Source organism: Protopterus annectens, chromosome 7.part0 (genome assembly GCF_019279795.1).
Source record: "Protopterus annectens isolate FY-2018-M chromosome 7.part0, PAN1.0, whole genome shotgun sequence".
NCBI lineage: Eukaryota > Metazoa > Chordata > Ceratodontiformes > Protopteridae > Protopterus > Protopterus annectens.
The window spans coordinates 451,674,578-451,695,491 of NC_056739.1; the positions used below are offsets into that span (position 1 = coordinate 451,674,578).

Consider the following 20,914-nt stretch of genomic DNA (forward strand, 5'->3'; position numbering starts at 1 on the left):
TGTCTACACCAACCTGCCTGGCTCTCTTTTACCACTGACCGTTGGGTGCAGAAGATTATCACCAGAGATTACAACATTCCCCTTTCCTGTCAGCCCAAATTTCCAAAGAAACTTCCCGACGTTCCACCCAGTCAAAGGGCAGAAACAGCTTCAGAAATTGTAAAGCTGTCTCAAAAAAGAGTCATCCAACCAGTCCCACCAGACCAGCGTGGATCCGGATTTTACTCGAGGTTCTTTTTGGTGCCAAAAAAGACAGGGGACTGGATACCCATTTTGGATCTCAGCAGCTTAAACAAGTCGGTCACTCACACCAAATTCTGGATGGTCATGGTTCAGTCCAGCTTTCCTTTTCTAAGAGAAGGAGATTGGATGTGCTCTATAGATCTCCAGGATGCGTATTACCACATCAGGATGGACAAACGCTCCAGGAGTCTGCTTCGCTTCCGGCTAGAGGCCAGTCATTACCAATTCCATGCCCTGCCATTCGGTTTATCTGCAACCCCCAGAGTGTTCACAAAATGCATGGCAGCTGTGACAGCTCACTTGAGACTAAAAGGATTCTGGGTGTTTCCATATCTGGACGACTGGCTCCTTACCGCCCCCAACGAGCATCTTCTGATGACAGCACTGCACTATACTCTCTTTCTGGCAAAATTGTTGGGAATAACGATACATTGGGAGAAATCAAACCTTGTCCCTACACAACAAATAGAGTTCATTGGAGCACTGTTCAATGCTCGGTCCTGTCTGGTATCACTCCTAATCCACAGACTTCAATTGAGGCATCAACTCCGGGTGATACTCTCACAAACAACAGTTTCTGCAAGGGAAGTTCTTCAGGCCCTAGGTTCTATGGCAGCGTCAATCCCAATAATGCCTCTAGCAAAGCTACACATGTGGATTCTTCAATGGCTCCTTCTGTGTCAGTGGTTCCCAAACTATCACCTGCTCAGTTACCAGATTCGAATAACCAATTCCTGCAAGCAGGACGTGCTTTGGTGGATGAGGTTAGATGTAGAACTTTACAGTCGCCCATTTCAATCCCCTCAACCCACAGCCATTGTGACCATGGATGCTTCCCTGATCGGGTGGAAGGGCCATTTTCAGGGAAAGACTGTCCAAGGCACATGGTCCACCTCAAAGGCCCACCTGCCTATCAGTGTTCTGGAACTGAGAACTGTGCTGTTAGCGTTGCAGGCCTTCCATTCGTCTCTCCCTTCCAGGACAGTTGCAATCAATCAGGCAATGTGTCAGTGGTCTGGTATATCAACAAGCAAGGAAAAAACAAGTTCTATCCCCTATGTCGGGAAGCCATGAGAATTTCGCAGTGGGCAATAGCTTCCAACCACTTTCTGATATCAATGCATATCCCAGGGAGCTCCAACATGATTGCAGACAAGCTGAGCAGATGCATCCTCATGCCTCACGAGTGGTCCCTCAACCCCGAGGTGGCGTCAGCAATCTTCAGCCACTGGGGCCAGCCTTGCTGCGATCTTTCCACATCCCTATCAAACACCAAGTGCAGCAGCTATTCCACCCTACTTCCCCTGGAGGGGAAGTCACCGAAGGATGCTGTGATCCACGATTGGCCCACGGGACATCTTTACGCTTATCCTCACATCCCTCTGATTCCACAATTTAAAGAAAGCTCTTCGGTTGAGATGCAAGGTGATCCTTACAGCCCCATTATGGCTTCGACAAGTTTAGTTCCCCTTCCTTTGGCCTCACCTAGTATACCCACCGTGGATTGTGGACCCTCTACCAGATCTGATTACTCACCCTCAAGGGTTGAGTCACCCAAATCTGTCCAGTCTCAAGCTGACAGCTTGGTTTCTCCACTTCCACTAGTAGCCAGGCAAGCCAATCTTTCCTCACCTGTTCAAGACATCATTCTGGCCTCTCATAAACCATCCACCAGAAGACTGTACCAGGATAAATGGAAAAGATTTTCCATCTGGTCCAAGAACAACATGCTAGACCTGTATTCAGCTCCAGTTACTAAAGTGCTTCAATACTTGGCTAAGTTTTTTGATAATGGAGCCTCTGCCTCTGCTGTACGAGTACATCTAGTGACAATTTACAATTTCCACAATGGTATAGATGGCACCCCTCTTATCGCTTTATGCATTTGCAAGGCTTTCCTCAAGGGGAGTTCTCATATCAGGCCTCCTGTCAGACAGCCCATGGAACCTCACGATAGTACTTCAGTCTTTAACTCAGAAACCTTTTGAATCTGCTGTGGTGTGACCAAAAATTTTTGTCTTGGAAATTTTTTGTTCTTGGTAGCCATCACTTCTGCCAGAAGAGTTTCGGAGCTGCAGGCATTGTATATCAAGAGGCCCTATCTCGTCTTTCATAAAGACAGAGTTTTGCTTCAAACGAATCCATCCTTTCTCCCCAAAGTTGTTTCTGAATTCTCTGTAAACCAGACCATAGACCTACAAGTGTTCTTTCCGAATTTTGCCAATAGAGGAGAGTACTGCCTTCACTCTTTAAACATACATAGACAATTGAGATTTTATCTAGACAGGATCAAACCTATCAAAAAATCTGAACAGCTTTTCATCTCCTTTTCTGGGCCCAGAATGGGAGAGGCTGTTTCCAAGGTTACATTATCAAAATGGCTAAAGGGACTGCATATGCTTCATCTATTCCCTCAGAAATGTACCTATGCCAAAAGTTAAAGCTCACGCCACTAGATCTATGGCAACATCTGTAGCTTTCTAGTCCAGGGCTTCCATAGATGACATCTGTGCAGCAGCTACTTGGGCTAAGCCTCATACCTTTATCAGTCATTACAAATTGGACTTGCTCTCCAGAGGGAGAGCTGCCTTTGGCTCATTGGTACTCAGGAATGTTCTTCCATAAGGGCTGGCCATGGACCTCAAGGTAGCTTGGGATTCTGTCCCATCAGTGATGAATGGAAAGAAGATGAACAACATCTGATAAAGAAGTTATGTCTTAACATAGCATTCCATCTGTGTTGTTCATCTTCTTTCATTCATCACTTCCCACCCTCCTTCCCCCTCCAAAGGCTCCTGGGAGATGCTTTGGGTCTAAGTGGTGCCCTAGGGCAGTTGTGCAGAAGTGGCCTCGCCTTTGCTTACTTTATGTAGCAAACTCAATCTGAGGTAACGGGGAGAAGGGCATTCTGGGTAACGACTTAGCTCGAGAGTTTTTTTGGCTGGGGCGAGCTTAGTAAAAAGGCCACAGTTCCGGAACCCATCAGTGATGAATGAAAGAAGATGAACAACACAGATGGAATGTTATGGTAAGACATAACTTCTTTTTTTTTTATCTATAAATAGGAGGGACAGGAAAAAAATGATAGAAAAAGAAAGACAAGATACTTAACCTGCTTACTAAGCTGGAACTGTGATTAATTTTTTTTTCAGAGTTGTTAGTATAGCTATGTACAGGCTTGAAATATCACTTGTATTCTCTTAAAGTTGATCTTTAATAGTAGTGTTCCTAGGATCTTTGGAGTAGGAAAGTAGGTTTTGAACTAGTGCACAGAACAGCATTAATTCAACCAGTGGAAATCTTTGGTTTAGTTTTAATGCATTATTTCACATCCTTTGGACCATATCATGGGAGACGATGGTGCTAACTCCTCAAAAGATTTTGTTTTATTTTTTCTCATTATGTTGTCACAACTCCCATACAGGGGAGCAAACTCTGACATAGTTGCACAAAATGCCTGCTTTGTTTGCATCCCATTTTACGGTACAGCATGCTTTCAGACTACAGTGGCCCTCTGCAGGTAGTCACTTCCTGTGGTGTGCTGCACCCTGCGTAAGTATATTCTGTTTGTTACCTGAGGCTTATGACTACTGGTGCAGGTAGAACCAATGTAGTTTGTCTAGCCTACAGTATTCAAGCTGCATGTGTGGGATTAGTACTTTCTCTACTTCCTGACAGGTTTCCAAGATACTGATGAGCATTTTGCACTACAAAGTCACAGCTTGCCTGCAGACCTAAAGCAGCACATCAATAAACTGATGTTCTGTGCTTTCATAATGATAATAATTATTAGAGACTGTACATCCGCACCTTGATTGGAGAATGAACATTCTCCAGCAGGGTATTAATGTACAAGTAATGCCTGCTGAAAAATGAGTCTTGCCACTTCATGGTAGCATATCAAGCTGCCGTAGAGCTCAGACTGAAAAAAAAAAAAAAAAGCAATGGCTGCCATTATTTTACCCTCACTAAGCAGCGTTCCTCCTGTTTAGCGAGTGTAAAATATATTTAAAAAAAAGGAAACTGAAAAACGTTTGTGTGTGTGTGTGTGTGTGTGTGTGTGTGTGTGTGTGTGTGTGTGTGCGCGCATGTGAGTGAAAGCGAGAATGATCAAGCCATTACTTTACACTCACCAAGCAGTGCTTTTGCTGTTTAGCGAATGTAAAATCTAAATATAACAGAAAAAAGTGTGTCTGTCTTTGTGTGTCTTTGTGTGTGTGCGTGTTTGCTTATGTTTCTGTCTGTGCGTGTGAATGCGTGCATGAAAGCAAAGTGCGGGAGAGAGAGAGAGACAGAGTAAAGAGTGAGAGTGATCCAACAGTGGCAGCAGCAGCAGCATTCAAGAGGTTTATGTACTTCTCACTTCTTAGTTAACTGAATAAAGCCTAAAATAAAGGGGGAACAAAGGCTCAAGACAGAAATATATTCCTGCTAAAAAAAAAAAAATCACAAAGTTGCTGCAATAATTACACTTGTGTTAGCTTGCATTTTCTGAAGTACAGGGGTGTCTTTGGGGGGGGGGGTCTGTGTGACAGAGGGAGAGATAGTGAGATGATGGACCAAAGAGGTTTCCTTGCCCCTCAACCTTTTACCTCAAGAAATGTGGATAAAACCTGAAATAAAGGGGGGGGGGAGTAAGGGACCAAAAAAAATAAACCAAATTTGTAGATATTCTTTAAAAATTATATATTGTGGATGTAAAATGCTTCCTCTAACACCATTTACATATATTACAGAAACTTTGAAACATTAGGCGGAGGAACTATTTTACATCAGAAATATGTAAAAAGATAATATAGTAATAAAAAATTATAAGTAAGTAAGTAAAACACAACAATTTTAGAGAGAGCCCATTCTCTAAGTGCAGTAATGCCCTCCAGGATGTGTATTAATGTGTAATTAATGCCCTTCCAGGGGTGTAGAGGCCCTCTGCCTGTGGCATCAGGCCTCACAACACCCCTGGGTGGGCATTAATTACACACTAACACACAACCTGTCAGGCATTATTGCTTGCTTAATTTTTATAGTTTAGCAGATCACTTACCCTTATTGATGTTGTCTAACATCAGCTATACTACATGCAGTGCTGCTGTTTTGCTTGGTGTCTCCCTTTGACTAGTTGATACTGTGGCATCTGATTAAAACAGAATTTGAACTTGAGTTACATAAGTTTATAGGTAAGTACTAGGCTAGCTGCCCTTGTGGGCCATTTTAAGCCTAGACAATTTCACTTTCAAAGGTAAGAATCAAGCCATATATGTTGTGTCTGTGAGAGGGACCGGTTCATAACCGAGAGACTGCCCATGCTATGGAATAGACTTCCCATACATGTCAAGCAGAGCACCTTGCTGACCCTCTTCAAGAGAAATCTTGATGGGTGGATGGGAAATAGAAAATTCACCCCGGGGTTAACTCCAGTGGCGCTACTCGACAGAGGCACTGGGAACTAGGGTCGGGTGGCACGATGCCAGAGTAATCCTATGGCTAAGCTTGTAAAGGCCCCAGGGCCATTAGCCTAGTACACACCTATGAACCTGTAAATACCTTAACTATTATACCAGCTCCCAACATGCTAGGCATTCATTCTGCACACCACAACACACCTAGTTAATAACCATACAGTAATCAAGGGTGAGAATCAAACCCTGTACTGTGTGTCTGTGAGAGAAACATGTTAACCATTATTCCCAACCCCAAACACACCAATAAGAGCTGAAGAAATCAAACACTGCACCACAGGAACTACAGCTCACAGCCTTAATCCTCTGTGCCAACTACCAGACTGAATGATGTTATAGCTTGCCTGAAATGTACAGCAACACTAAATCTGTTCAAATTACAGCATTTATTTGTGGTACCTAATACATGCATTGTATGCTCTTAGTTATTTTATTTTTATGTTAAATTTTGAACTCTTGACTGGTACTAGTGTATGTTTGTTTTAAAGGCACCAGATCTGACACATCATACAGAGCTTGTTCTTACATTTACACAGCTGTACCCTCAAACCTTCCTTACACTGATTTTCAGACCTTTGAGATAATGTACTTTGTTTTCATGGAAGGAAGGGGCTACCAGAAATGAAAAATGGAGAAGTATGCGATTATTAGGTGAAAATGTACATTAGTAAGCTTTGACTTTTATGAACCCTTCAGTGCTAATCAAGTAATATGTTTTACGCTGTAGCTGCACAGGTAATTCCTGGGATTCAGAAAGGCTTACTGTGGTGACGAAACCTTTTCCTGGAAGGTTTCTTCATTGCATTAAGCCTTTCCAATTCTTAGACCAGCCTCCCACTCTGATTTTCCCCTCACAGGGGCTTTAGCAGAGAGGTTGCTGTCTGGGCAAAGATGCACGCTAATGCAGCAGTGTCTTGAAGTGACTAATGCTAGTCAGGCATGTGCTTTTCCTGGGAAATGATCATACAGCCCTTCTTACTTGGTCAGCTGATTTTAGAGGGTTAAATTTTGCAATAAGAAAAAGTAAATGCCATCAGAAGACGACAGTCACCCATTCACTCCTCTGGTGGTATCAGTAGTGCATATACAGCCAGTGAAACCAGGGACCAAAGGGTGTGCCAGTGTGGGTTAGTCTGTGTGTCTCTGGGTGGTCACATTATGTTAAATAGGGGATTATGACTCTGCGAGTGTATATTTGAAGATGTCTGAGTAATGTGTGGCTAAGTGTTCTTGTGCTTGTGAGCAAGTGTGATGGGATTTGCTTGTGGATGTACGTGCATGTGTGTGGGTGTGTATGTGTACAAATGCCTATATAGGGAGTTCTTTTGTAAGATGATTACAGGCTACTTGGGAGAGCACTGGCACTGTCAGATTTAACAGCACAGTGTTCATTTCAAATGTGGTTATGAGCCATTAATGAGGTGTTTCTTCTTGCAGCTTTACCTCGACTATGAATTGGAATTTTTCTCCATTGTGCTTATTGACAAGCCCACATTTGGGTAATTAATGCAGGTGGAGAGAAAGTCTTTGAATCCCAGGAAATGTCTAGCTTAAAGTGGTATATATAACATTTGGTGCAGCAACTCTATCTAGTGGCCTTCTGATAATGCATAAGGAGCATAAAAGTTTTATAAAAGTAAACTGGAATAACAAGACAGTTATTAAAGTGCAGAGCCACCATGTTGCAAACATAGTGTACTAAGCAATTCATAATACTGTTTATCCAGAAAGCTTTTTTTTATTACACTGCTTCCTGACACCACATATCCTCAGGCTGTTCTCCCTGGCTTAACCCTGCATCCACCAGTTAATCCTTTATAGGTTCCCTAGATATAACCCTTCACCTTATTAATTGTTTGTCTTTGTTTACTGGGAAAGTCCGACTGGGTAATACCCTTTTTCAGCGGAGGCCTGGGGAGGACAGCTATGTTTGTTTACATTGCATTATACTTCGTTCCAGTTAAACAGAGAGTAGTTACATTTCTATGTACAGTTATACATGTACATTAGTTACATTTATGTATTCTAAGATTTTATAGAGGTACAAGTTACTAAAGAGAAGGCCCATGTGCAGCTTAATGGATTGTACAGGTAGCAGGTATGTATAAAAATTGTTTTGTCATTTCAATGAGAGGTTGCGAGTATTCTGTTTGAGAGTATTTGGAGAATATTGTATGGTGAACACAAATTCTTAACTTGTGAAGAGCATGCACTGGACCAGGATTTGTTAAGACGTTTAAGCATTGGTTTAAAACTGTTGAGGTTGTCAGAGAGTTTTATTTATGTAGGGATACTATTCCAAAATTTACCAAAGTATTGGGAGTAGAGTAAGTCTCATGCAACATTATTTGACTTATTTGTGAGTAGTAAGAATTTGTTACTAGAACGGAGATCCCTTGCTGGACGGTAGGGCAGTAATATTTTGCAGTGCAGGGCATTTTTCTGGATGATGGATGAGTTTGTGTGCTGTAGTTAGTTGTGACTATGTTAGGTAGTTGTGCAGTTCAAGTCAGTTTAATAGCTTTAAGTTATTACAGTGGTGGGTCCTGTGAGGGAGATTGGTGGCAATTATTTACTATTTTATTGTAGCAGGAGGCAAGTTTCTCTCTTTGAGTAGTGTTTAAGTCTGGCCTATAAGAGTGTTGGCAATTAGAAGGTGGTGGCTAGAGTTTTTCTTGCAGTATCTGTAAGGAATCCACTGATTCCTTAAAGGGAGCTTAGTTTCTGGTGTGTAGTATATGCTTGTCATATTTGCAATTGTCATCTATTATAATGCCTAGAAGTTAACCTTGAGTTACAGTTTCAGTGACATTATTATTTGCTGACTTTATGGGAAAAAGATTGCTTTTGATTTTGGCAACTTTTTGAATTAAAAAGCATTAACTTAGTTTTCTTGAGGTTGAGTAGGAGGTTTGATCCTTTTAGGTTTCCTGAGAGGAGAAAGATTTTTGGGTAATGTCTTGGAGCTTATTTTATTGTTGTCGCTGCACATATTAATGTTGAGTCGTCTGCATACTGAACTAAACTAGCAATGTGAGTGGAGGTGTGGAGTTTATTAATAACTATATTAAATAGGAGAGGATCCAGGATTAGAACCCACATCTGTAATCACTTGCTGAAAGGATGAATAGGTTTGTTGCCATTTATTGGCTTGTTGCCTTCCAGACAGGTAACCAAGAAACCGCACCAAGGGGTATTGTGAAAGTCCAATTTGGAGAGCTGAATGACCAGTTGCTGGTATGAGAGTATCAAGTGCCTTTGATAAGTCTTAGAAAATGGTGGACACAAGCAGACCATTGTTTCCATGTTGTTTTATTATATTGGTAAAATGTATTAGCCTGTCAGTTCCTTGGAAAGTTGAACATGTACTCACTGTTAGCCTTGGGGAGTGAATGATCCTAAGGAAAGTTGTGAACACAGGAGCCATCTTTAGTACAACAACCCATCATAGTCCCTATCTGTGTGAAGCCATGTTTTCTGCTGAGATGACCTGCGGTGTTCCTGGTGAGTGCCAGAAGTCATTCAGTCCTCAAGTTCCTGCAAACAATTCCTCCTGGATAGAAGAACTGTCAGACATTTCATATTATCCTTCCCAGGCAACAGTACCAGTAGCTAGAGCCCTTTCCAGAACTCAGGTTGTTGGTGACACAGATGGACACCTTGCCTGTATAATATTGGGCTGGCATTGACCACAACTCTTTAGTGACTGTTGCTACAGTTCAGTTTCAGTGAAATCCAATATTGGCATTGAAAAAAGAATGCCTGCATCAGACTCAGATTTTGCTCAGGATGTCTGTATAGTGGCTTATCTTTTGAGTGATGTCCCTTAAAGCTGCTTTTTGTGTTGTATGTGCAAATAACTCAGTATTCTTTTGTGTTTCTATAGGTATTAAGGAGAGTGTGTGTTGGACACCCCCTCCAGATGTAAATCTTTTGAAGACTTGTGAATACCATGCACTTTGTGCCAGGTTCAAGGAGCTACTAACTTTGCCAGGTCAGTGTCTAATAATCTGTAGTATATGTTGTACTTGTACAAAAGTATATGTAGTGCATGCATGCAGACTATATCCAAAATAACTTTACATGCCGGAATAGACAAACCAAAAAGAGAATAGTATAATTGGAGCTGATAATTTTGGTCGCTGTGTTTGCTCCAAGCAGTAATAAAATAGGAAGTACAGTGACAGGTGTAAAAGTCCTATTGAGAGTCATACTGGATCACAGAGTATGTATCAGTTTATAAAACAAAACCCTACAAGAGTATATACGTCCAAATGTATTCATTTTCATACCACATAGACTTTTAAAAAGCATGGCAGGGCCTTGTATATGACTATCAGACCCAGTAATATTGAAAGTCATTAATCACATGAAGCTGGACAAAGCATGACTCTGACTTTACCACTTTTTTTAATTTCTCCAGATCTTTTGGGTTTCTAATACCATGATGGGAATGCACCCCATTCCCAAGTCAAAGAACAATTAAAGTTCATGAAATTAGTATTGTTTCAATCTTTGATGTCAGCCAGAAGTGCTCTTCGCAGCACCCACAGTGTGCCCAGTAGTGACTCCTTCTGCAGTTTGTATAGAGTTACAAATATTGGTAACATATCTAAGTACGATTGTAGATTCTTTTTTACAAGACCCATTGCTCCTACTACTATTGGGACTGTCTGGGTAACTTTCTTCCACATTGCTCTCATTTCTGCCTGTCAATCCTGATATTTTATGACTTTGTGCCTCTCTCTACACCAGACACTGTAGTCACTGGCTGTGGTGATTTCAATGATCAATGCTACTTTTGTCTTCTTTTCATGGACCACTATATCTGGTTTTCTAGCATCTGTCTTTTGAACTGTTGGTAATGGATGATCCCATGTGATGTAAACATAATTTTCTATTATGCTTTGTGGCTCATGTTTCCAGTGTTTTTCAGCCACTTCAGTACCATGATGTTTACACAATCCCAAGTGCAACAGTCTTGCCACATTATTATGCCTTTCGGTTTACAGTCCTTCTACCATTAGTATGTCACAACCAGCAATGAGGTGTGACTGTTTCCAGTTCGGCTGTACAAAACCTACATTTGTCTGTTTCTCCCACATGTTCAATGGACTTTGTAAACCGTGTACGCAGCCCACTATCTTGGGCCACCAATATTAACCATTCATCTCTTGGTTTGAATTCGCCTCTCCTTAACCATTCCTGCGTTTGTTCATGATCAACATGATGTTCTTCTAGAAGTTTTCTATACTTGCAACTATATTTATGCATTTTCCACATTTCTTGCCTTCTCATCTGGTCCTTCACCGTATATTCTTTATTCTTTTTTTTTTTGGCACATTCAGTTGCCTGATTTGTTTTCTACTGCTGGTTTGAGTTCCTTTCCAGCTTGATGCTGATATGCTTCGGCTAGATTAAGCAGAGAAGTCATCTTAGATTTATTCTCCTCATGTTTCAAAACTTTCACTATGTTTGGTCTTGTGAGGTCAGCAGATGTGTGGAGTCCCACGATTGCAGATCTATACATGTAATCAATTTCAAGGAGGCCCATCCCTCCTTCGGAATGGGGAATATATAATCTTGGTATGCACTTATTTTTATTTTATATGCATGAAGCATCCTTCTTGTTTTCCTGTCTAATCTATCCACCATGTTTTGGGGCCAGTCAATCACTCCAAAACTGTAAGTTAGAACAGGAAGAGCAAATTGGTTTATAGACTGGATTTTGTTCCTAGATGTCAGTACTGTGTCAGGATTAATTTAAGTCTTCTAAGGTATTCCTTACTAAGTTTTATTTGCATTTGTTCATGTTTTATTGTTGATCCTTCATCAATTCCCAGATATTTGTACACTCCTTGCTCTAGTTCTTTTATATCACATTCTTGTCCCAAACTGATGATCTGATGATGTTAATCTTCTTTCCATTCATCACTGATGGGTTCGGTTCCGAGTCCTCGGAACTGAGTCGGCCTTTTACCAAGCTTGCGCCAGCCAAAAAAACTCTCAAGCTAAGATTCTACCAAGAATGCCCTTCTCCCTGTTACCTCAGATCTCGTTTGCCACGTAGCCATAAAGCCGCATTTCAGCCGAGCTCTCAGCTAAGTGAAACTTTATTTGATATTTGTGTGAAAAAAACTTCTGATATCTTTATTTCTCATTAGAAGGATAGTATTTCTAGTGTGTTTCCTTCTGTCACACCTTGTCACCTTGTCTTTTCCTCTCTACTCTACCAGTTTCTTTACCTTTGGTAAATTTCAAGTACCATTGTTGGTACGGCCTTTCCTCCCTTACCCTTGTGGTATTCCTTCAATACCATAGCTGGAATTTTTTTTTTCCTGTCTAAACTATTAGCCTGTTTTTTTAGTAAGGAGTGTGATTTTTTTGAACGGTGTTTGACTTTGTTCTAACTGGTTATCCTGTTGGCCTGTGGTGTCTCTCTATCAAGATGTCAGATAAGGGTACTTCAGGTTTTAAACATTGTGCTTCATGTAATGGCAAGTTACCTAATAGTGATTCTCATGATGACTGTATACTGTTTGGGAGTGCCCCACCTTTCAGTGCAGCCTCCGTGTGACATTTGCAAAAGTTTCAGTCAACGTACTCTTAATGAGCGCAAAAATAAACTGATACTGAAAGGGTTACTTAAGTCTCCCTTTTCAGAGGCCATTACTGCAATGGAGGTCTCAATCCCTCCTAAGGACAAAAAGGAGTCCCATTCGGTTCCCTCCTCACCATCGGGTGATCAGGGTAAACTTGTCACATCAAAGGTCCCAAAGTTGTCTTCAGAGTATAAATCTGCCTCCACGGCTCCGAGCATCTTGAAACCTTCGATACCGGCACCAGTTTCAGCACTGGTCCTGCCTCCGGCACTGATTACAGACCTCACTACACCTATTTCGACTTCGGCACCTGTGGCCACTTCGGCTCAGGGCATACCTTCCATTCCTTCGGCTCTTACGATTTTGGAACAGACTGTCTCAGCTCCGAGTGCCACTTCGGCACCGAGCTTTGTGCAAACTACATTGCAGTTGACACCCTTACTCCCGGTCTTGAAACTAGAGACCTCGGTGCCGGCAGACCTTGCACCATGGACCCAATACTCCCCTTCTGTAGATCTGTTTCTAGGTCATGTATATAGCCCGTTCATTGAACGTCCTGACTCTCCACCCGGAGTATCCACTAGATCCACCAGGAGCCTGTCGGAACACAACACTGTGCGTCTTGTGTACCAGCTGTTGTTAGCCAGGGGGGATACCAACACTTTCTAAGACCCATCCACCTGCAGGACTTGGGTTGGTTTCTCCACAGACTCCATCTTACACTCCTGCTTTGACCATTTCCGTTCCGAAGTCTTCTGCTCCTGCATATTTCTCGGAACCCATTACCTCGGCACCTAAAGTGCATCTCACTTCGGCTCCGAGTTTGTCCCTTTGATGTTCGGTTCCTGGGGAGCCGGTCCTTCCTCAATCTGGGGATTGGGGGACGAGCGCTTCAGTCAGGGGCACAGAGCCATCCTTCTCCTCGGTTCCAGCCTTGGTGCTGATAGCCACGTCCGTGCCGATCCTGCTTGAGGCTCCATCCGTGGGGGTGGGTTCATCTGAGAGGGGTGTGACCCCTGTCCCGAGGTTGTCTTTCTCGGTTACGGGCTCCCATCCCTCTTCGGGCGGTCCTGCCTTCTGCGCAATGGAGAGGGCTCTCACTTCTGGAAACACTCATATGATGTCGGAGCCCCAGTTCTCGCCCCCTGAGTTACAGCTGCCACAGACCCACCCCCCTGGGATACCGGGCAGGGAAGCCGCAGGCTACTCCTGTTCAGGGTACCCAGTCTTCTGAGTCCTCCTCAGAGACGTCCACTGAGGAGCCCCCTTGGAAGAAGACATGCAAGAGGAAGCACATGGACTCACCCGAAGAGTCCTTAACAGAAGACATGGATTACGATGATGGTGAAGGGTCCTTTCGGTCACCTCCTGATGATGCCTCCTTCAGAGACATCCTGGAAATGCTAAAGCAGAGAGGTGATTGGAAGCCCGCCAACCCTTCATCTGAGGACTCCGTGTTCCTGCAGGTTTTTCGCACCCGGCCTTCTACCTCTTGGGTGACCCCCCCTGCCGATGAGCTTGTCCAGCTCATCGTGCAGCACACTTGGAAGAACCCTGACTCTGTTGAGGAGATCCCTCAGAGACCAGACAAAATTCTTTCCCCTCCTGAGGAGAACCTGCATTGGTCAATAAGGGCTACCAGTTGATGTTATGGTGGCGGCGGCCACAAAAAAGGATTTGGCTGAGGAAAGTCCCACTGTCCAACTGCCCAACAAGGAGTCCTGGGCAGTGGACAGACTGGGAAAGCAAGTTTTTGCATCAGGGAACTTTGCCATATGGTCCCCTGATCTATCTGGCACATTTCATGAGGCTCCAGAGAGACTTAATCTCCGAACTCTCTTGAACGCTCGCAGAACAGTTGTCTCACAAGGTAGCGACAAAGTGGCCTCGCAGCCCTGGAATTGATATCCAACTTATCCATGAGGTGGCTCTCACATGCGACTGAAGGGGCGGCTAGAGCAGCGGGTTCTGGCATTGTCTTGAGGCGACATGCCTTTATGCGCAATTGTGACCTCGTGGACCCCTTCAAGTCTTCCTTTTTCAATGCTCCCATCTAAGCATCGTCCCTTTTTGGATCCAAAGTGAAGGACACGCTAGCCAGGTACGAGCAAGATAGAAAGACCCTGTCTGCCATAGGCCTACAGTTTTCCAGTCCTCAACGTATCGAGTAGTGGAAAAATGTGGCACAAAAAATCTCAGGGTCCTTTCCATGCTACATGTGGTGATGATACCCCCAGGGGCAGAGGGAGTAACAATTCCAGAAGACACCCCTATAGAGGCAGAGGGGGTCCTCGTAACCAAGGCTCCAGGGATTCCTTCTCTGGACAGCCTTACCAGGACTCCTGAGGAGCAAGCCCGATTACTTACCTCTGGAAGCAGTTGGGGGTCATTTTTCTCTGCACCAAGCTGCCTGGCATTCTATTACCACCGATAGTTGGATGCAGGGTATCATCACTAGAGGTTACACCATTCCCCTTTCTTTTCAACCAAATCTCCCAAGAAAGCTTCCCGATGTTCCACCCAGTCAAAGGGAAGAAGCAGCTTCAGAGATAATAAAGCTGTCTCAAAAAAGAATCATCCAACCAGTCCCACCAGACCAGCGTGATCCGGATTTTACTCAAGATTCTTTTTGGTGCCAAAAAAGACAGGGGACTGGGGACCCATTTTGGATCTCAGCAGCTTAAACAAGTCTGTCACCCAATCCAAATTCCTGATTGTCACAGTTCAGTCCATTCTCCCCCTTTTTAAGCGAAGGTGATTAGATGTGCTCGATAGATCTCTGGGATGCGTATTACCACATCAAGATGGACAAATGCTCCAGGAGTCTGCTTCACTTCTGGCTAGGGGCCAGTCATTATCAATTTCGAGCCCTGCCGTTCGGTCTCTCTTCTGCCCCCAGAGTGTTCAAAAAATGCATGGCAGTGGTCACAGCTCACTTGGAACTACAAGAATTCCAGGTGTTTCCATATTTGGACGACTGGCTCATCATCGCCTCCACCAAGCATCATCTGGTAACAGCGCTGTATTATACCTCCCTCTGGCAAAATTGTTGGGAATAACGATACATTGGGAGAAATCAAACCTCACTCCTACGCAACAAATAGAATTCATTGGAGCAGTGTTCAACACCCAGTCCTGTCTAGTATCACTCCCAAACTACAGACTCCACTGATTGAGGTTCCAACTCTGAGTGATACTCTCTCAAACAAAAGTTTCAGCAAGGGAAGTTCTTCAAGCCCCTAGTCTCTATGCCAGCTTCAATTCCAATAGTCCCTCTAGCAAAGCTGCATATGCGGATCCTGCAATGGCTCCTTCTCTGTCAATGATTCCCAAACTATCATCCCCTCTGTTATCAGATTCAGATAACCAACTCCTGCAAACAGGACCTTCTTTGGTGGATGAGGCCAGACGTAGAACTTTGGAGTCACCCATTTCAATCCCCTCAGCCCAGAGCCATTGTGACCACAGATGCTTCCCTGATCGGGTGGGGGGGCATTTCCAAGGAAAGACTGTCCAAGGCACATGGTCCACTTCAGAGGGCCCACCTGCACATTAGTGTTCTGGAACTGAGAGCTGTGCTGTTAGCATTGCAGGCCTTTCATTCGGCTCTCCCTTCTGGGACAATTGCAATTCAGTCAGACAATATGTCAGTGGTCTTCGTATATAAACAGGCAAGGAAGAACCAAGTCCTATCCCCTGTATCGAGAAGCCATGAGAATTTGGCAGTGGGCGATAGCTTCCAACCGCTTTCTGATAGCAACGCATATCTCTGGGAGCTCCAACGTAATTGTGGACAAACTGAGCAGATGCATCCTCCTGCCTCACGAATGGTCCCTCAATCCCAAGGTGGTGACAGAAATCTTCAGCCACTGGGGCCAACCTTTGCGATCTTTTTACCTCCCTATCGAACAACAAGTGCATCAGCTATTTTGCCCTACTTCCCCCAGAGGGGGAGTCCCCAAGGGACACTGTAATCCACGATTGGTCCACGGAACTTCTGTACACTTATCCTCCCATTCCCCTGATTCCATAATTTCTAAAGAAAGCTCTTTGGTTGAGATGCAAGGTGATCCTTATAGCTCCATTCTAGCCTTGACAAGTTTGGTTCTCCTTCCTTCGGCCTCACCTAGTATACCTGCCATGGTTTCTGGACCCTCTTCTAGATCTGATCACTCACCCCCAAGGGTTGAGCCACCCAAACCTGTCCAGTCTCAAACTGACAGCTTGGTTATCCATTTCCATTAGCCAGGCAAGCTAATCCCCCCTCGCCTGTTCGAGACATTATTCTGGCCTCACATAAACCATCCACCAGGAGACTATATCAGGATAAATGGAAAAGGTTCTCCATGTGGTCTAAGGAAAACAAGCTAGATCCGTATTCAGCTCCAGTAACCACGGTACTTTAGTACTTGGCTAAGTTATTTAATAAGGGAGCCTCTGCCTCTGCCTCTACCGTACGAGTACACCTGGTGGCAGTTTCTAATTTCCACAATGGTATAGATGGCATCCCCCTTATTTCTGTACATCTATGCAAGGCCTTTCTTAAGGGGACCTCTCATATCAGGCCTTCCATCAGGCAACCCATGGAACCTCACTTTAGTCCTCCAGTCTTTGACTCAGAAACCTTTTGAACCTGCTGTGAAATCTAACCTTGTTCTTGGTAGCCATAACGTCTGCCAGAAGAGTCTCGGAGCTGCAGGCATTATGTATCAAGAGGCCCTACCTGGTCTTCCATAAAGACAGAGCATCAGTTCGAACGAATCCATGCTTCCTTCCCAAAGTTGTTTCTGAATTCTCTGTAAACCAGACCATTGACCTAACAGTGTTCTTCCCAAATTTTGCCAATAAACGAGAATACTGCCTTCACTCCTTGTATGTACATAGACAAGTGAGATTTTACCTAGACAGGACCAAACCTGTTTGTAAATCTTAACACCTTTTCGTCTCCTTTTCTGGACCCAGAATGGAAGATGCTGTTTCCAAAGTTACATTATCAAAATGGCTAAGAGACTGCATACGTTTCATCTATTCCCTCAATAACGAACCTATGCCAAATGTTAAAGCTAACTCCACTAGATCTATGGCAACTTCTGTAGCTTTCCATTCCATGGCTTCCATGGATGACATCTGTGCAGCAGCTACTTGGGCTAAGCCTCATACCTTTATCAATCATTACAAATTGGACCTGGTCTCCAGAGGGACAGCTGCCTTTGGCTCAGTGGTACTCAGGTATGTTCTTCCATAAGGGCCACCCATGCACCTCAAGGTAGCTTGGAATTCTGTCCCATCAGTGATGAATGGAAAGAAGATTAACAACGTCAGATCAAGAAGTTATGTCTTACCATAACGTTCCATCTTTGTTCATTTTCTTTCATTCATCACTTCCCACCCTCCTTCCCCCTCCAAAGGCTCCTGGGGGATACTTTGGGTCCAAGTGGTGTCCTAGGGTATTTGTGCAGAAGTGGCCTCGTTTTTACTTCTATTCCTTTAGCAAACTTGATCTGACGTAACAGGGAGAAGGGCATTCTGGGTAAGAATCTTAGCTCGAGAGTTTTTTTGTCTGGCGCAAGCTTGGTAAAAGACTGATTCAGTTCCAAGGGCTCGGAACCGAACCCATCAGTGATGAATGAAAGAAAATGAACAACACAGATGGAATGTTATGGTAAGACAGAACTTTTTTTTCCCCTGCTTTAAAGGTTGCTTTTGCACATTTATCAAGGCCAAATGACATTCTTATATCATCTGAAAAAGTTTTGACAACTTGTAGTTGTGCTTTCAGTTCCTCATCTGATTAACTATACAGTTTTAAATCACCAAAGAGAAGATGAGAAGTCTTTTTTTGTTTTCTAGGAGCCAAATCATAGCCATGGCCTTAGCTGTTAAGTAGACAGCTTAATGGGTTAAGGGCAAGTCCGAATAGTAGTGGTGACAGAGTGTCACCCTGGAATATCCGCCTTTGCATTTTTATCCCTAGGATAATAATTTGGCCTTTATCATGGCTTAATTGCAAAGTGGTTTGCCATTGTTTCATGGTCACTATAGTGTAGTCTATTAGTGTAGGGGTGTATCTTATTCATTTTAAGCACTCTTTTTTATCCATGAATGTGGGATACTATCAAATGCTTTTTGTGTAGTCAAGCCATGCCATAGTTAGATTCTTCCCCTTTTTACAGTTCTCCACTGTAAGTTTCTTTAACAACAGATGATCCTTTGTTCCATATGACTTTTCTTTATTGCCGTTTTGTTCTTCTGCCATAATTGAGTTTTCTTCTAAATGACTATAAACTCTGTCTGCATCAAATAGTTTATACGTCATTGGAAGGCAAGTTATTGGTCTATAATTTTTAGGGTAGCTTGCAGGTTCACTGTTAAGTAGGAGCATTGTTTTTCCTGTTGTTAGCCAGGTTGGTGCCTGTTTGAGGTTCACAGATAAATAGTTCTTACTCATGGTTAAATCATCATGCAGAGATGTTTACACTTTTAGCCAAAAATTAGGTACTGCATCTGGGCCTGGGGTTTTACAATTAGAGGCTTTTCTTAACGTTGTTTCAATTTCTTTGGCTGTTACTTCATCCCATTTCATGTCCTGTATCTTTAAACTTCTTATTCTTTCTTTTACTTCTTCTATCCATTTAGCATCTTTGTTATTATGTTCCACAGGATCTTAATAGATAGTTCTCCAAAATGTATCTATTTCTTCTTTTTTTGGCAGTCTTTCAATTCCTTTTACCTCGTTCCCCAATTCTCTATAAAACTTTTTTGGGTCATCAATAAATTGCTTATTTTGTACTTTTCCTTTGTATTTTTTCTGCATATCTTCCAAGTTTTTCCACCTGTGCTGAGATTTTTAGTTTATTTGTGATAGTGCATGATAGATCCTAATCTGTTCTAATACTGCACATTGCTTTATCACGTCTATCTTTCTTAGTATATTTGTTGATCTGTTCCCTCTCTTTATTCCTCTAACATTGACACTTCTTAATTGCTTTATAGTTTTCTCTATTCAGTACTTCCATGATGGTATTCAAATTCTCCCCATCCTTTCCCTCACTACCCTGTATTCTTGTGGTAGAGCTTTATCAGTTATTAATTTAGCTGCACAGTAATATATTCTGTTTACTTATTTTATATTGCATGGATCCCTATGGACAGTCCTAATTACTGTGTTCATTTGTTTTATCAAACTTCTGACTTTTTGAGTTTTATTGACCTTCTACGGTCTATTTCTTTCATTGATCTTAATATGTCTGTCTATTAAATCAAGCAGCTCTTCTCTTAGCAAATTTTCTTCTAAACTGAGGGCACATTTTTTTGTTTTCCGTTTCCTCTGGGCATTCTATAGAAAGTTCTGTAGCATTTTCCTTCATCTTAAGTTTCATCCTGTGCCATCCATTGCTGTCATATGGGAACTCACTGGCCTATAACTCCTCAACATTGACTGCATCAGAATTTACACAGGTTCCTTTTCCTTGTTCCTTCCCTTACCACTGTTATGTAGAATAATTCATGAATGTAAAGGTATGTGTAAAGAGTGATTGTAATGTATGAAAGCTTACTTTGTAAACTACAGCATGCTTTCTAGGTAACTACCCAGTCCTATAAGTATTAACACTATTTGTTAATTATTAAACAAGATTGCTAGAAAATATAGTGTAAGTGATAAAAACACGCTATATAGTTTAATTCAGTTTACTTGACAAATATTTTAAGTCATATAGCACATGTAAAAATTGTAATGTATGAATGTTATGGTAAATACAACAAATCAATCATCTTCCTTAACAAAACTTATGATGTATCACAAGGCATAATTCCAAATTATATTTTTGCAAATGCAAAAGGGCATGTCTGTATACATTCCCAAATAAAAAAGTCCTATTTTATTTTGAAATATACTTGCATGTCAGAGGCAGCTGTTAATTTAAAACCTGTGTAGATCTTGTACTTAAAGTTTTAAGTAAATTCTGTAATAAAAAAGTGAAAAAGCTTAAGAACACTACTCCATGTTGTATATGTTAGTGTTGTGTAATACAGCAAACACTGAAATCTGCATTAGATTAATTCAGTAAAATATTTCTAAAAGATACTTAAATAAAAGCCACACAGCCATGCATGCTGTTTCCCACATTTGTAGTAATATAAGCACAAACCCTTTCTCCCAAATAGAACTTCAGCATAGCAACACTTACAACAAAGTACAGCTGGAATAGTGGGCAAGATTGGCCTTGTTTTTACCAGGCTAAGGAGTGGTGATTCATCACTATGACAGCAGAAATTCCCTGAGGCTCCAAGAGCAGAACAAGTTTTTTTTTGTTTAACATTTATTTCATTGAATTGCACTTCTTAATGCTTATAGTTGTGCTATATAGCTAATCTACTACATTTTGCACTGTTATAAAGTTTTTTTACTGTTTCACTGCATTTTTGTACTGTTTTTAACTGGATTTTCATTGCTAGATGGTGTTTCATTACTGTAATTGCATTTTTATTGAATTACTTAGCTGTGAACTGCTTTTTATACTGAGGGTTGTATTTTCTGTTTGCGAGTGCTCTATCTATGCTTTTCTATGAGGTTTCTGTGTTCTAGAACAAAGTTGAAGAACAAGCTCG

At 42.3% G+C, this 20,914-nt stretch overlaps 1 protein-coding gene across 1 annotated transcript in view; it reads left to right on the plus strand.

Annotated features, from left to right (window-relative positions):
* NEURL4 (neuralized E3 ubiquitin protein ligase 4) overlaps positions 1 to 20,914 on the plus strand; it is a 1,403,612-nt gene that overhangs the window by 1,130,606 nt on the left and 252,092 nt on the right. Inside the window, exon 25 of the mRNA XM_044076219.1 lies at positions 9,589 to 9,696. Coding sequence (XP_043932154.1) covers positions 9,589 to 9,696 — 108 coding nt within the window. The remainder of the gene's footprint in view (positions 1 to 9,588; positions 9,697 to 20,914) is intronic.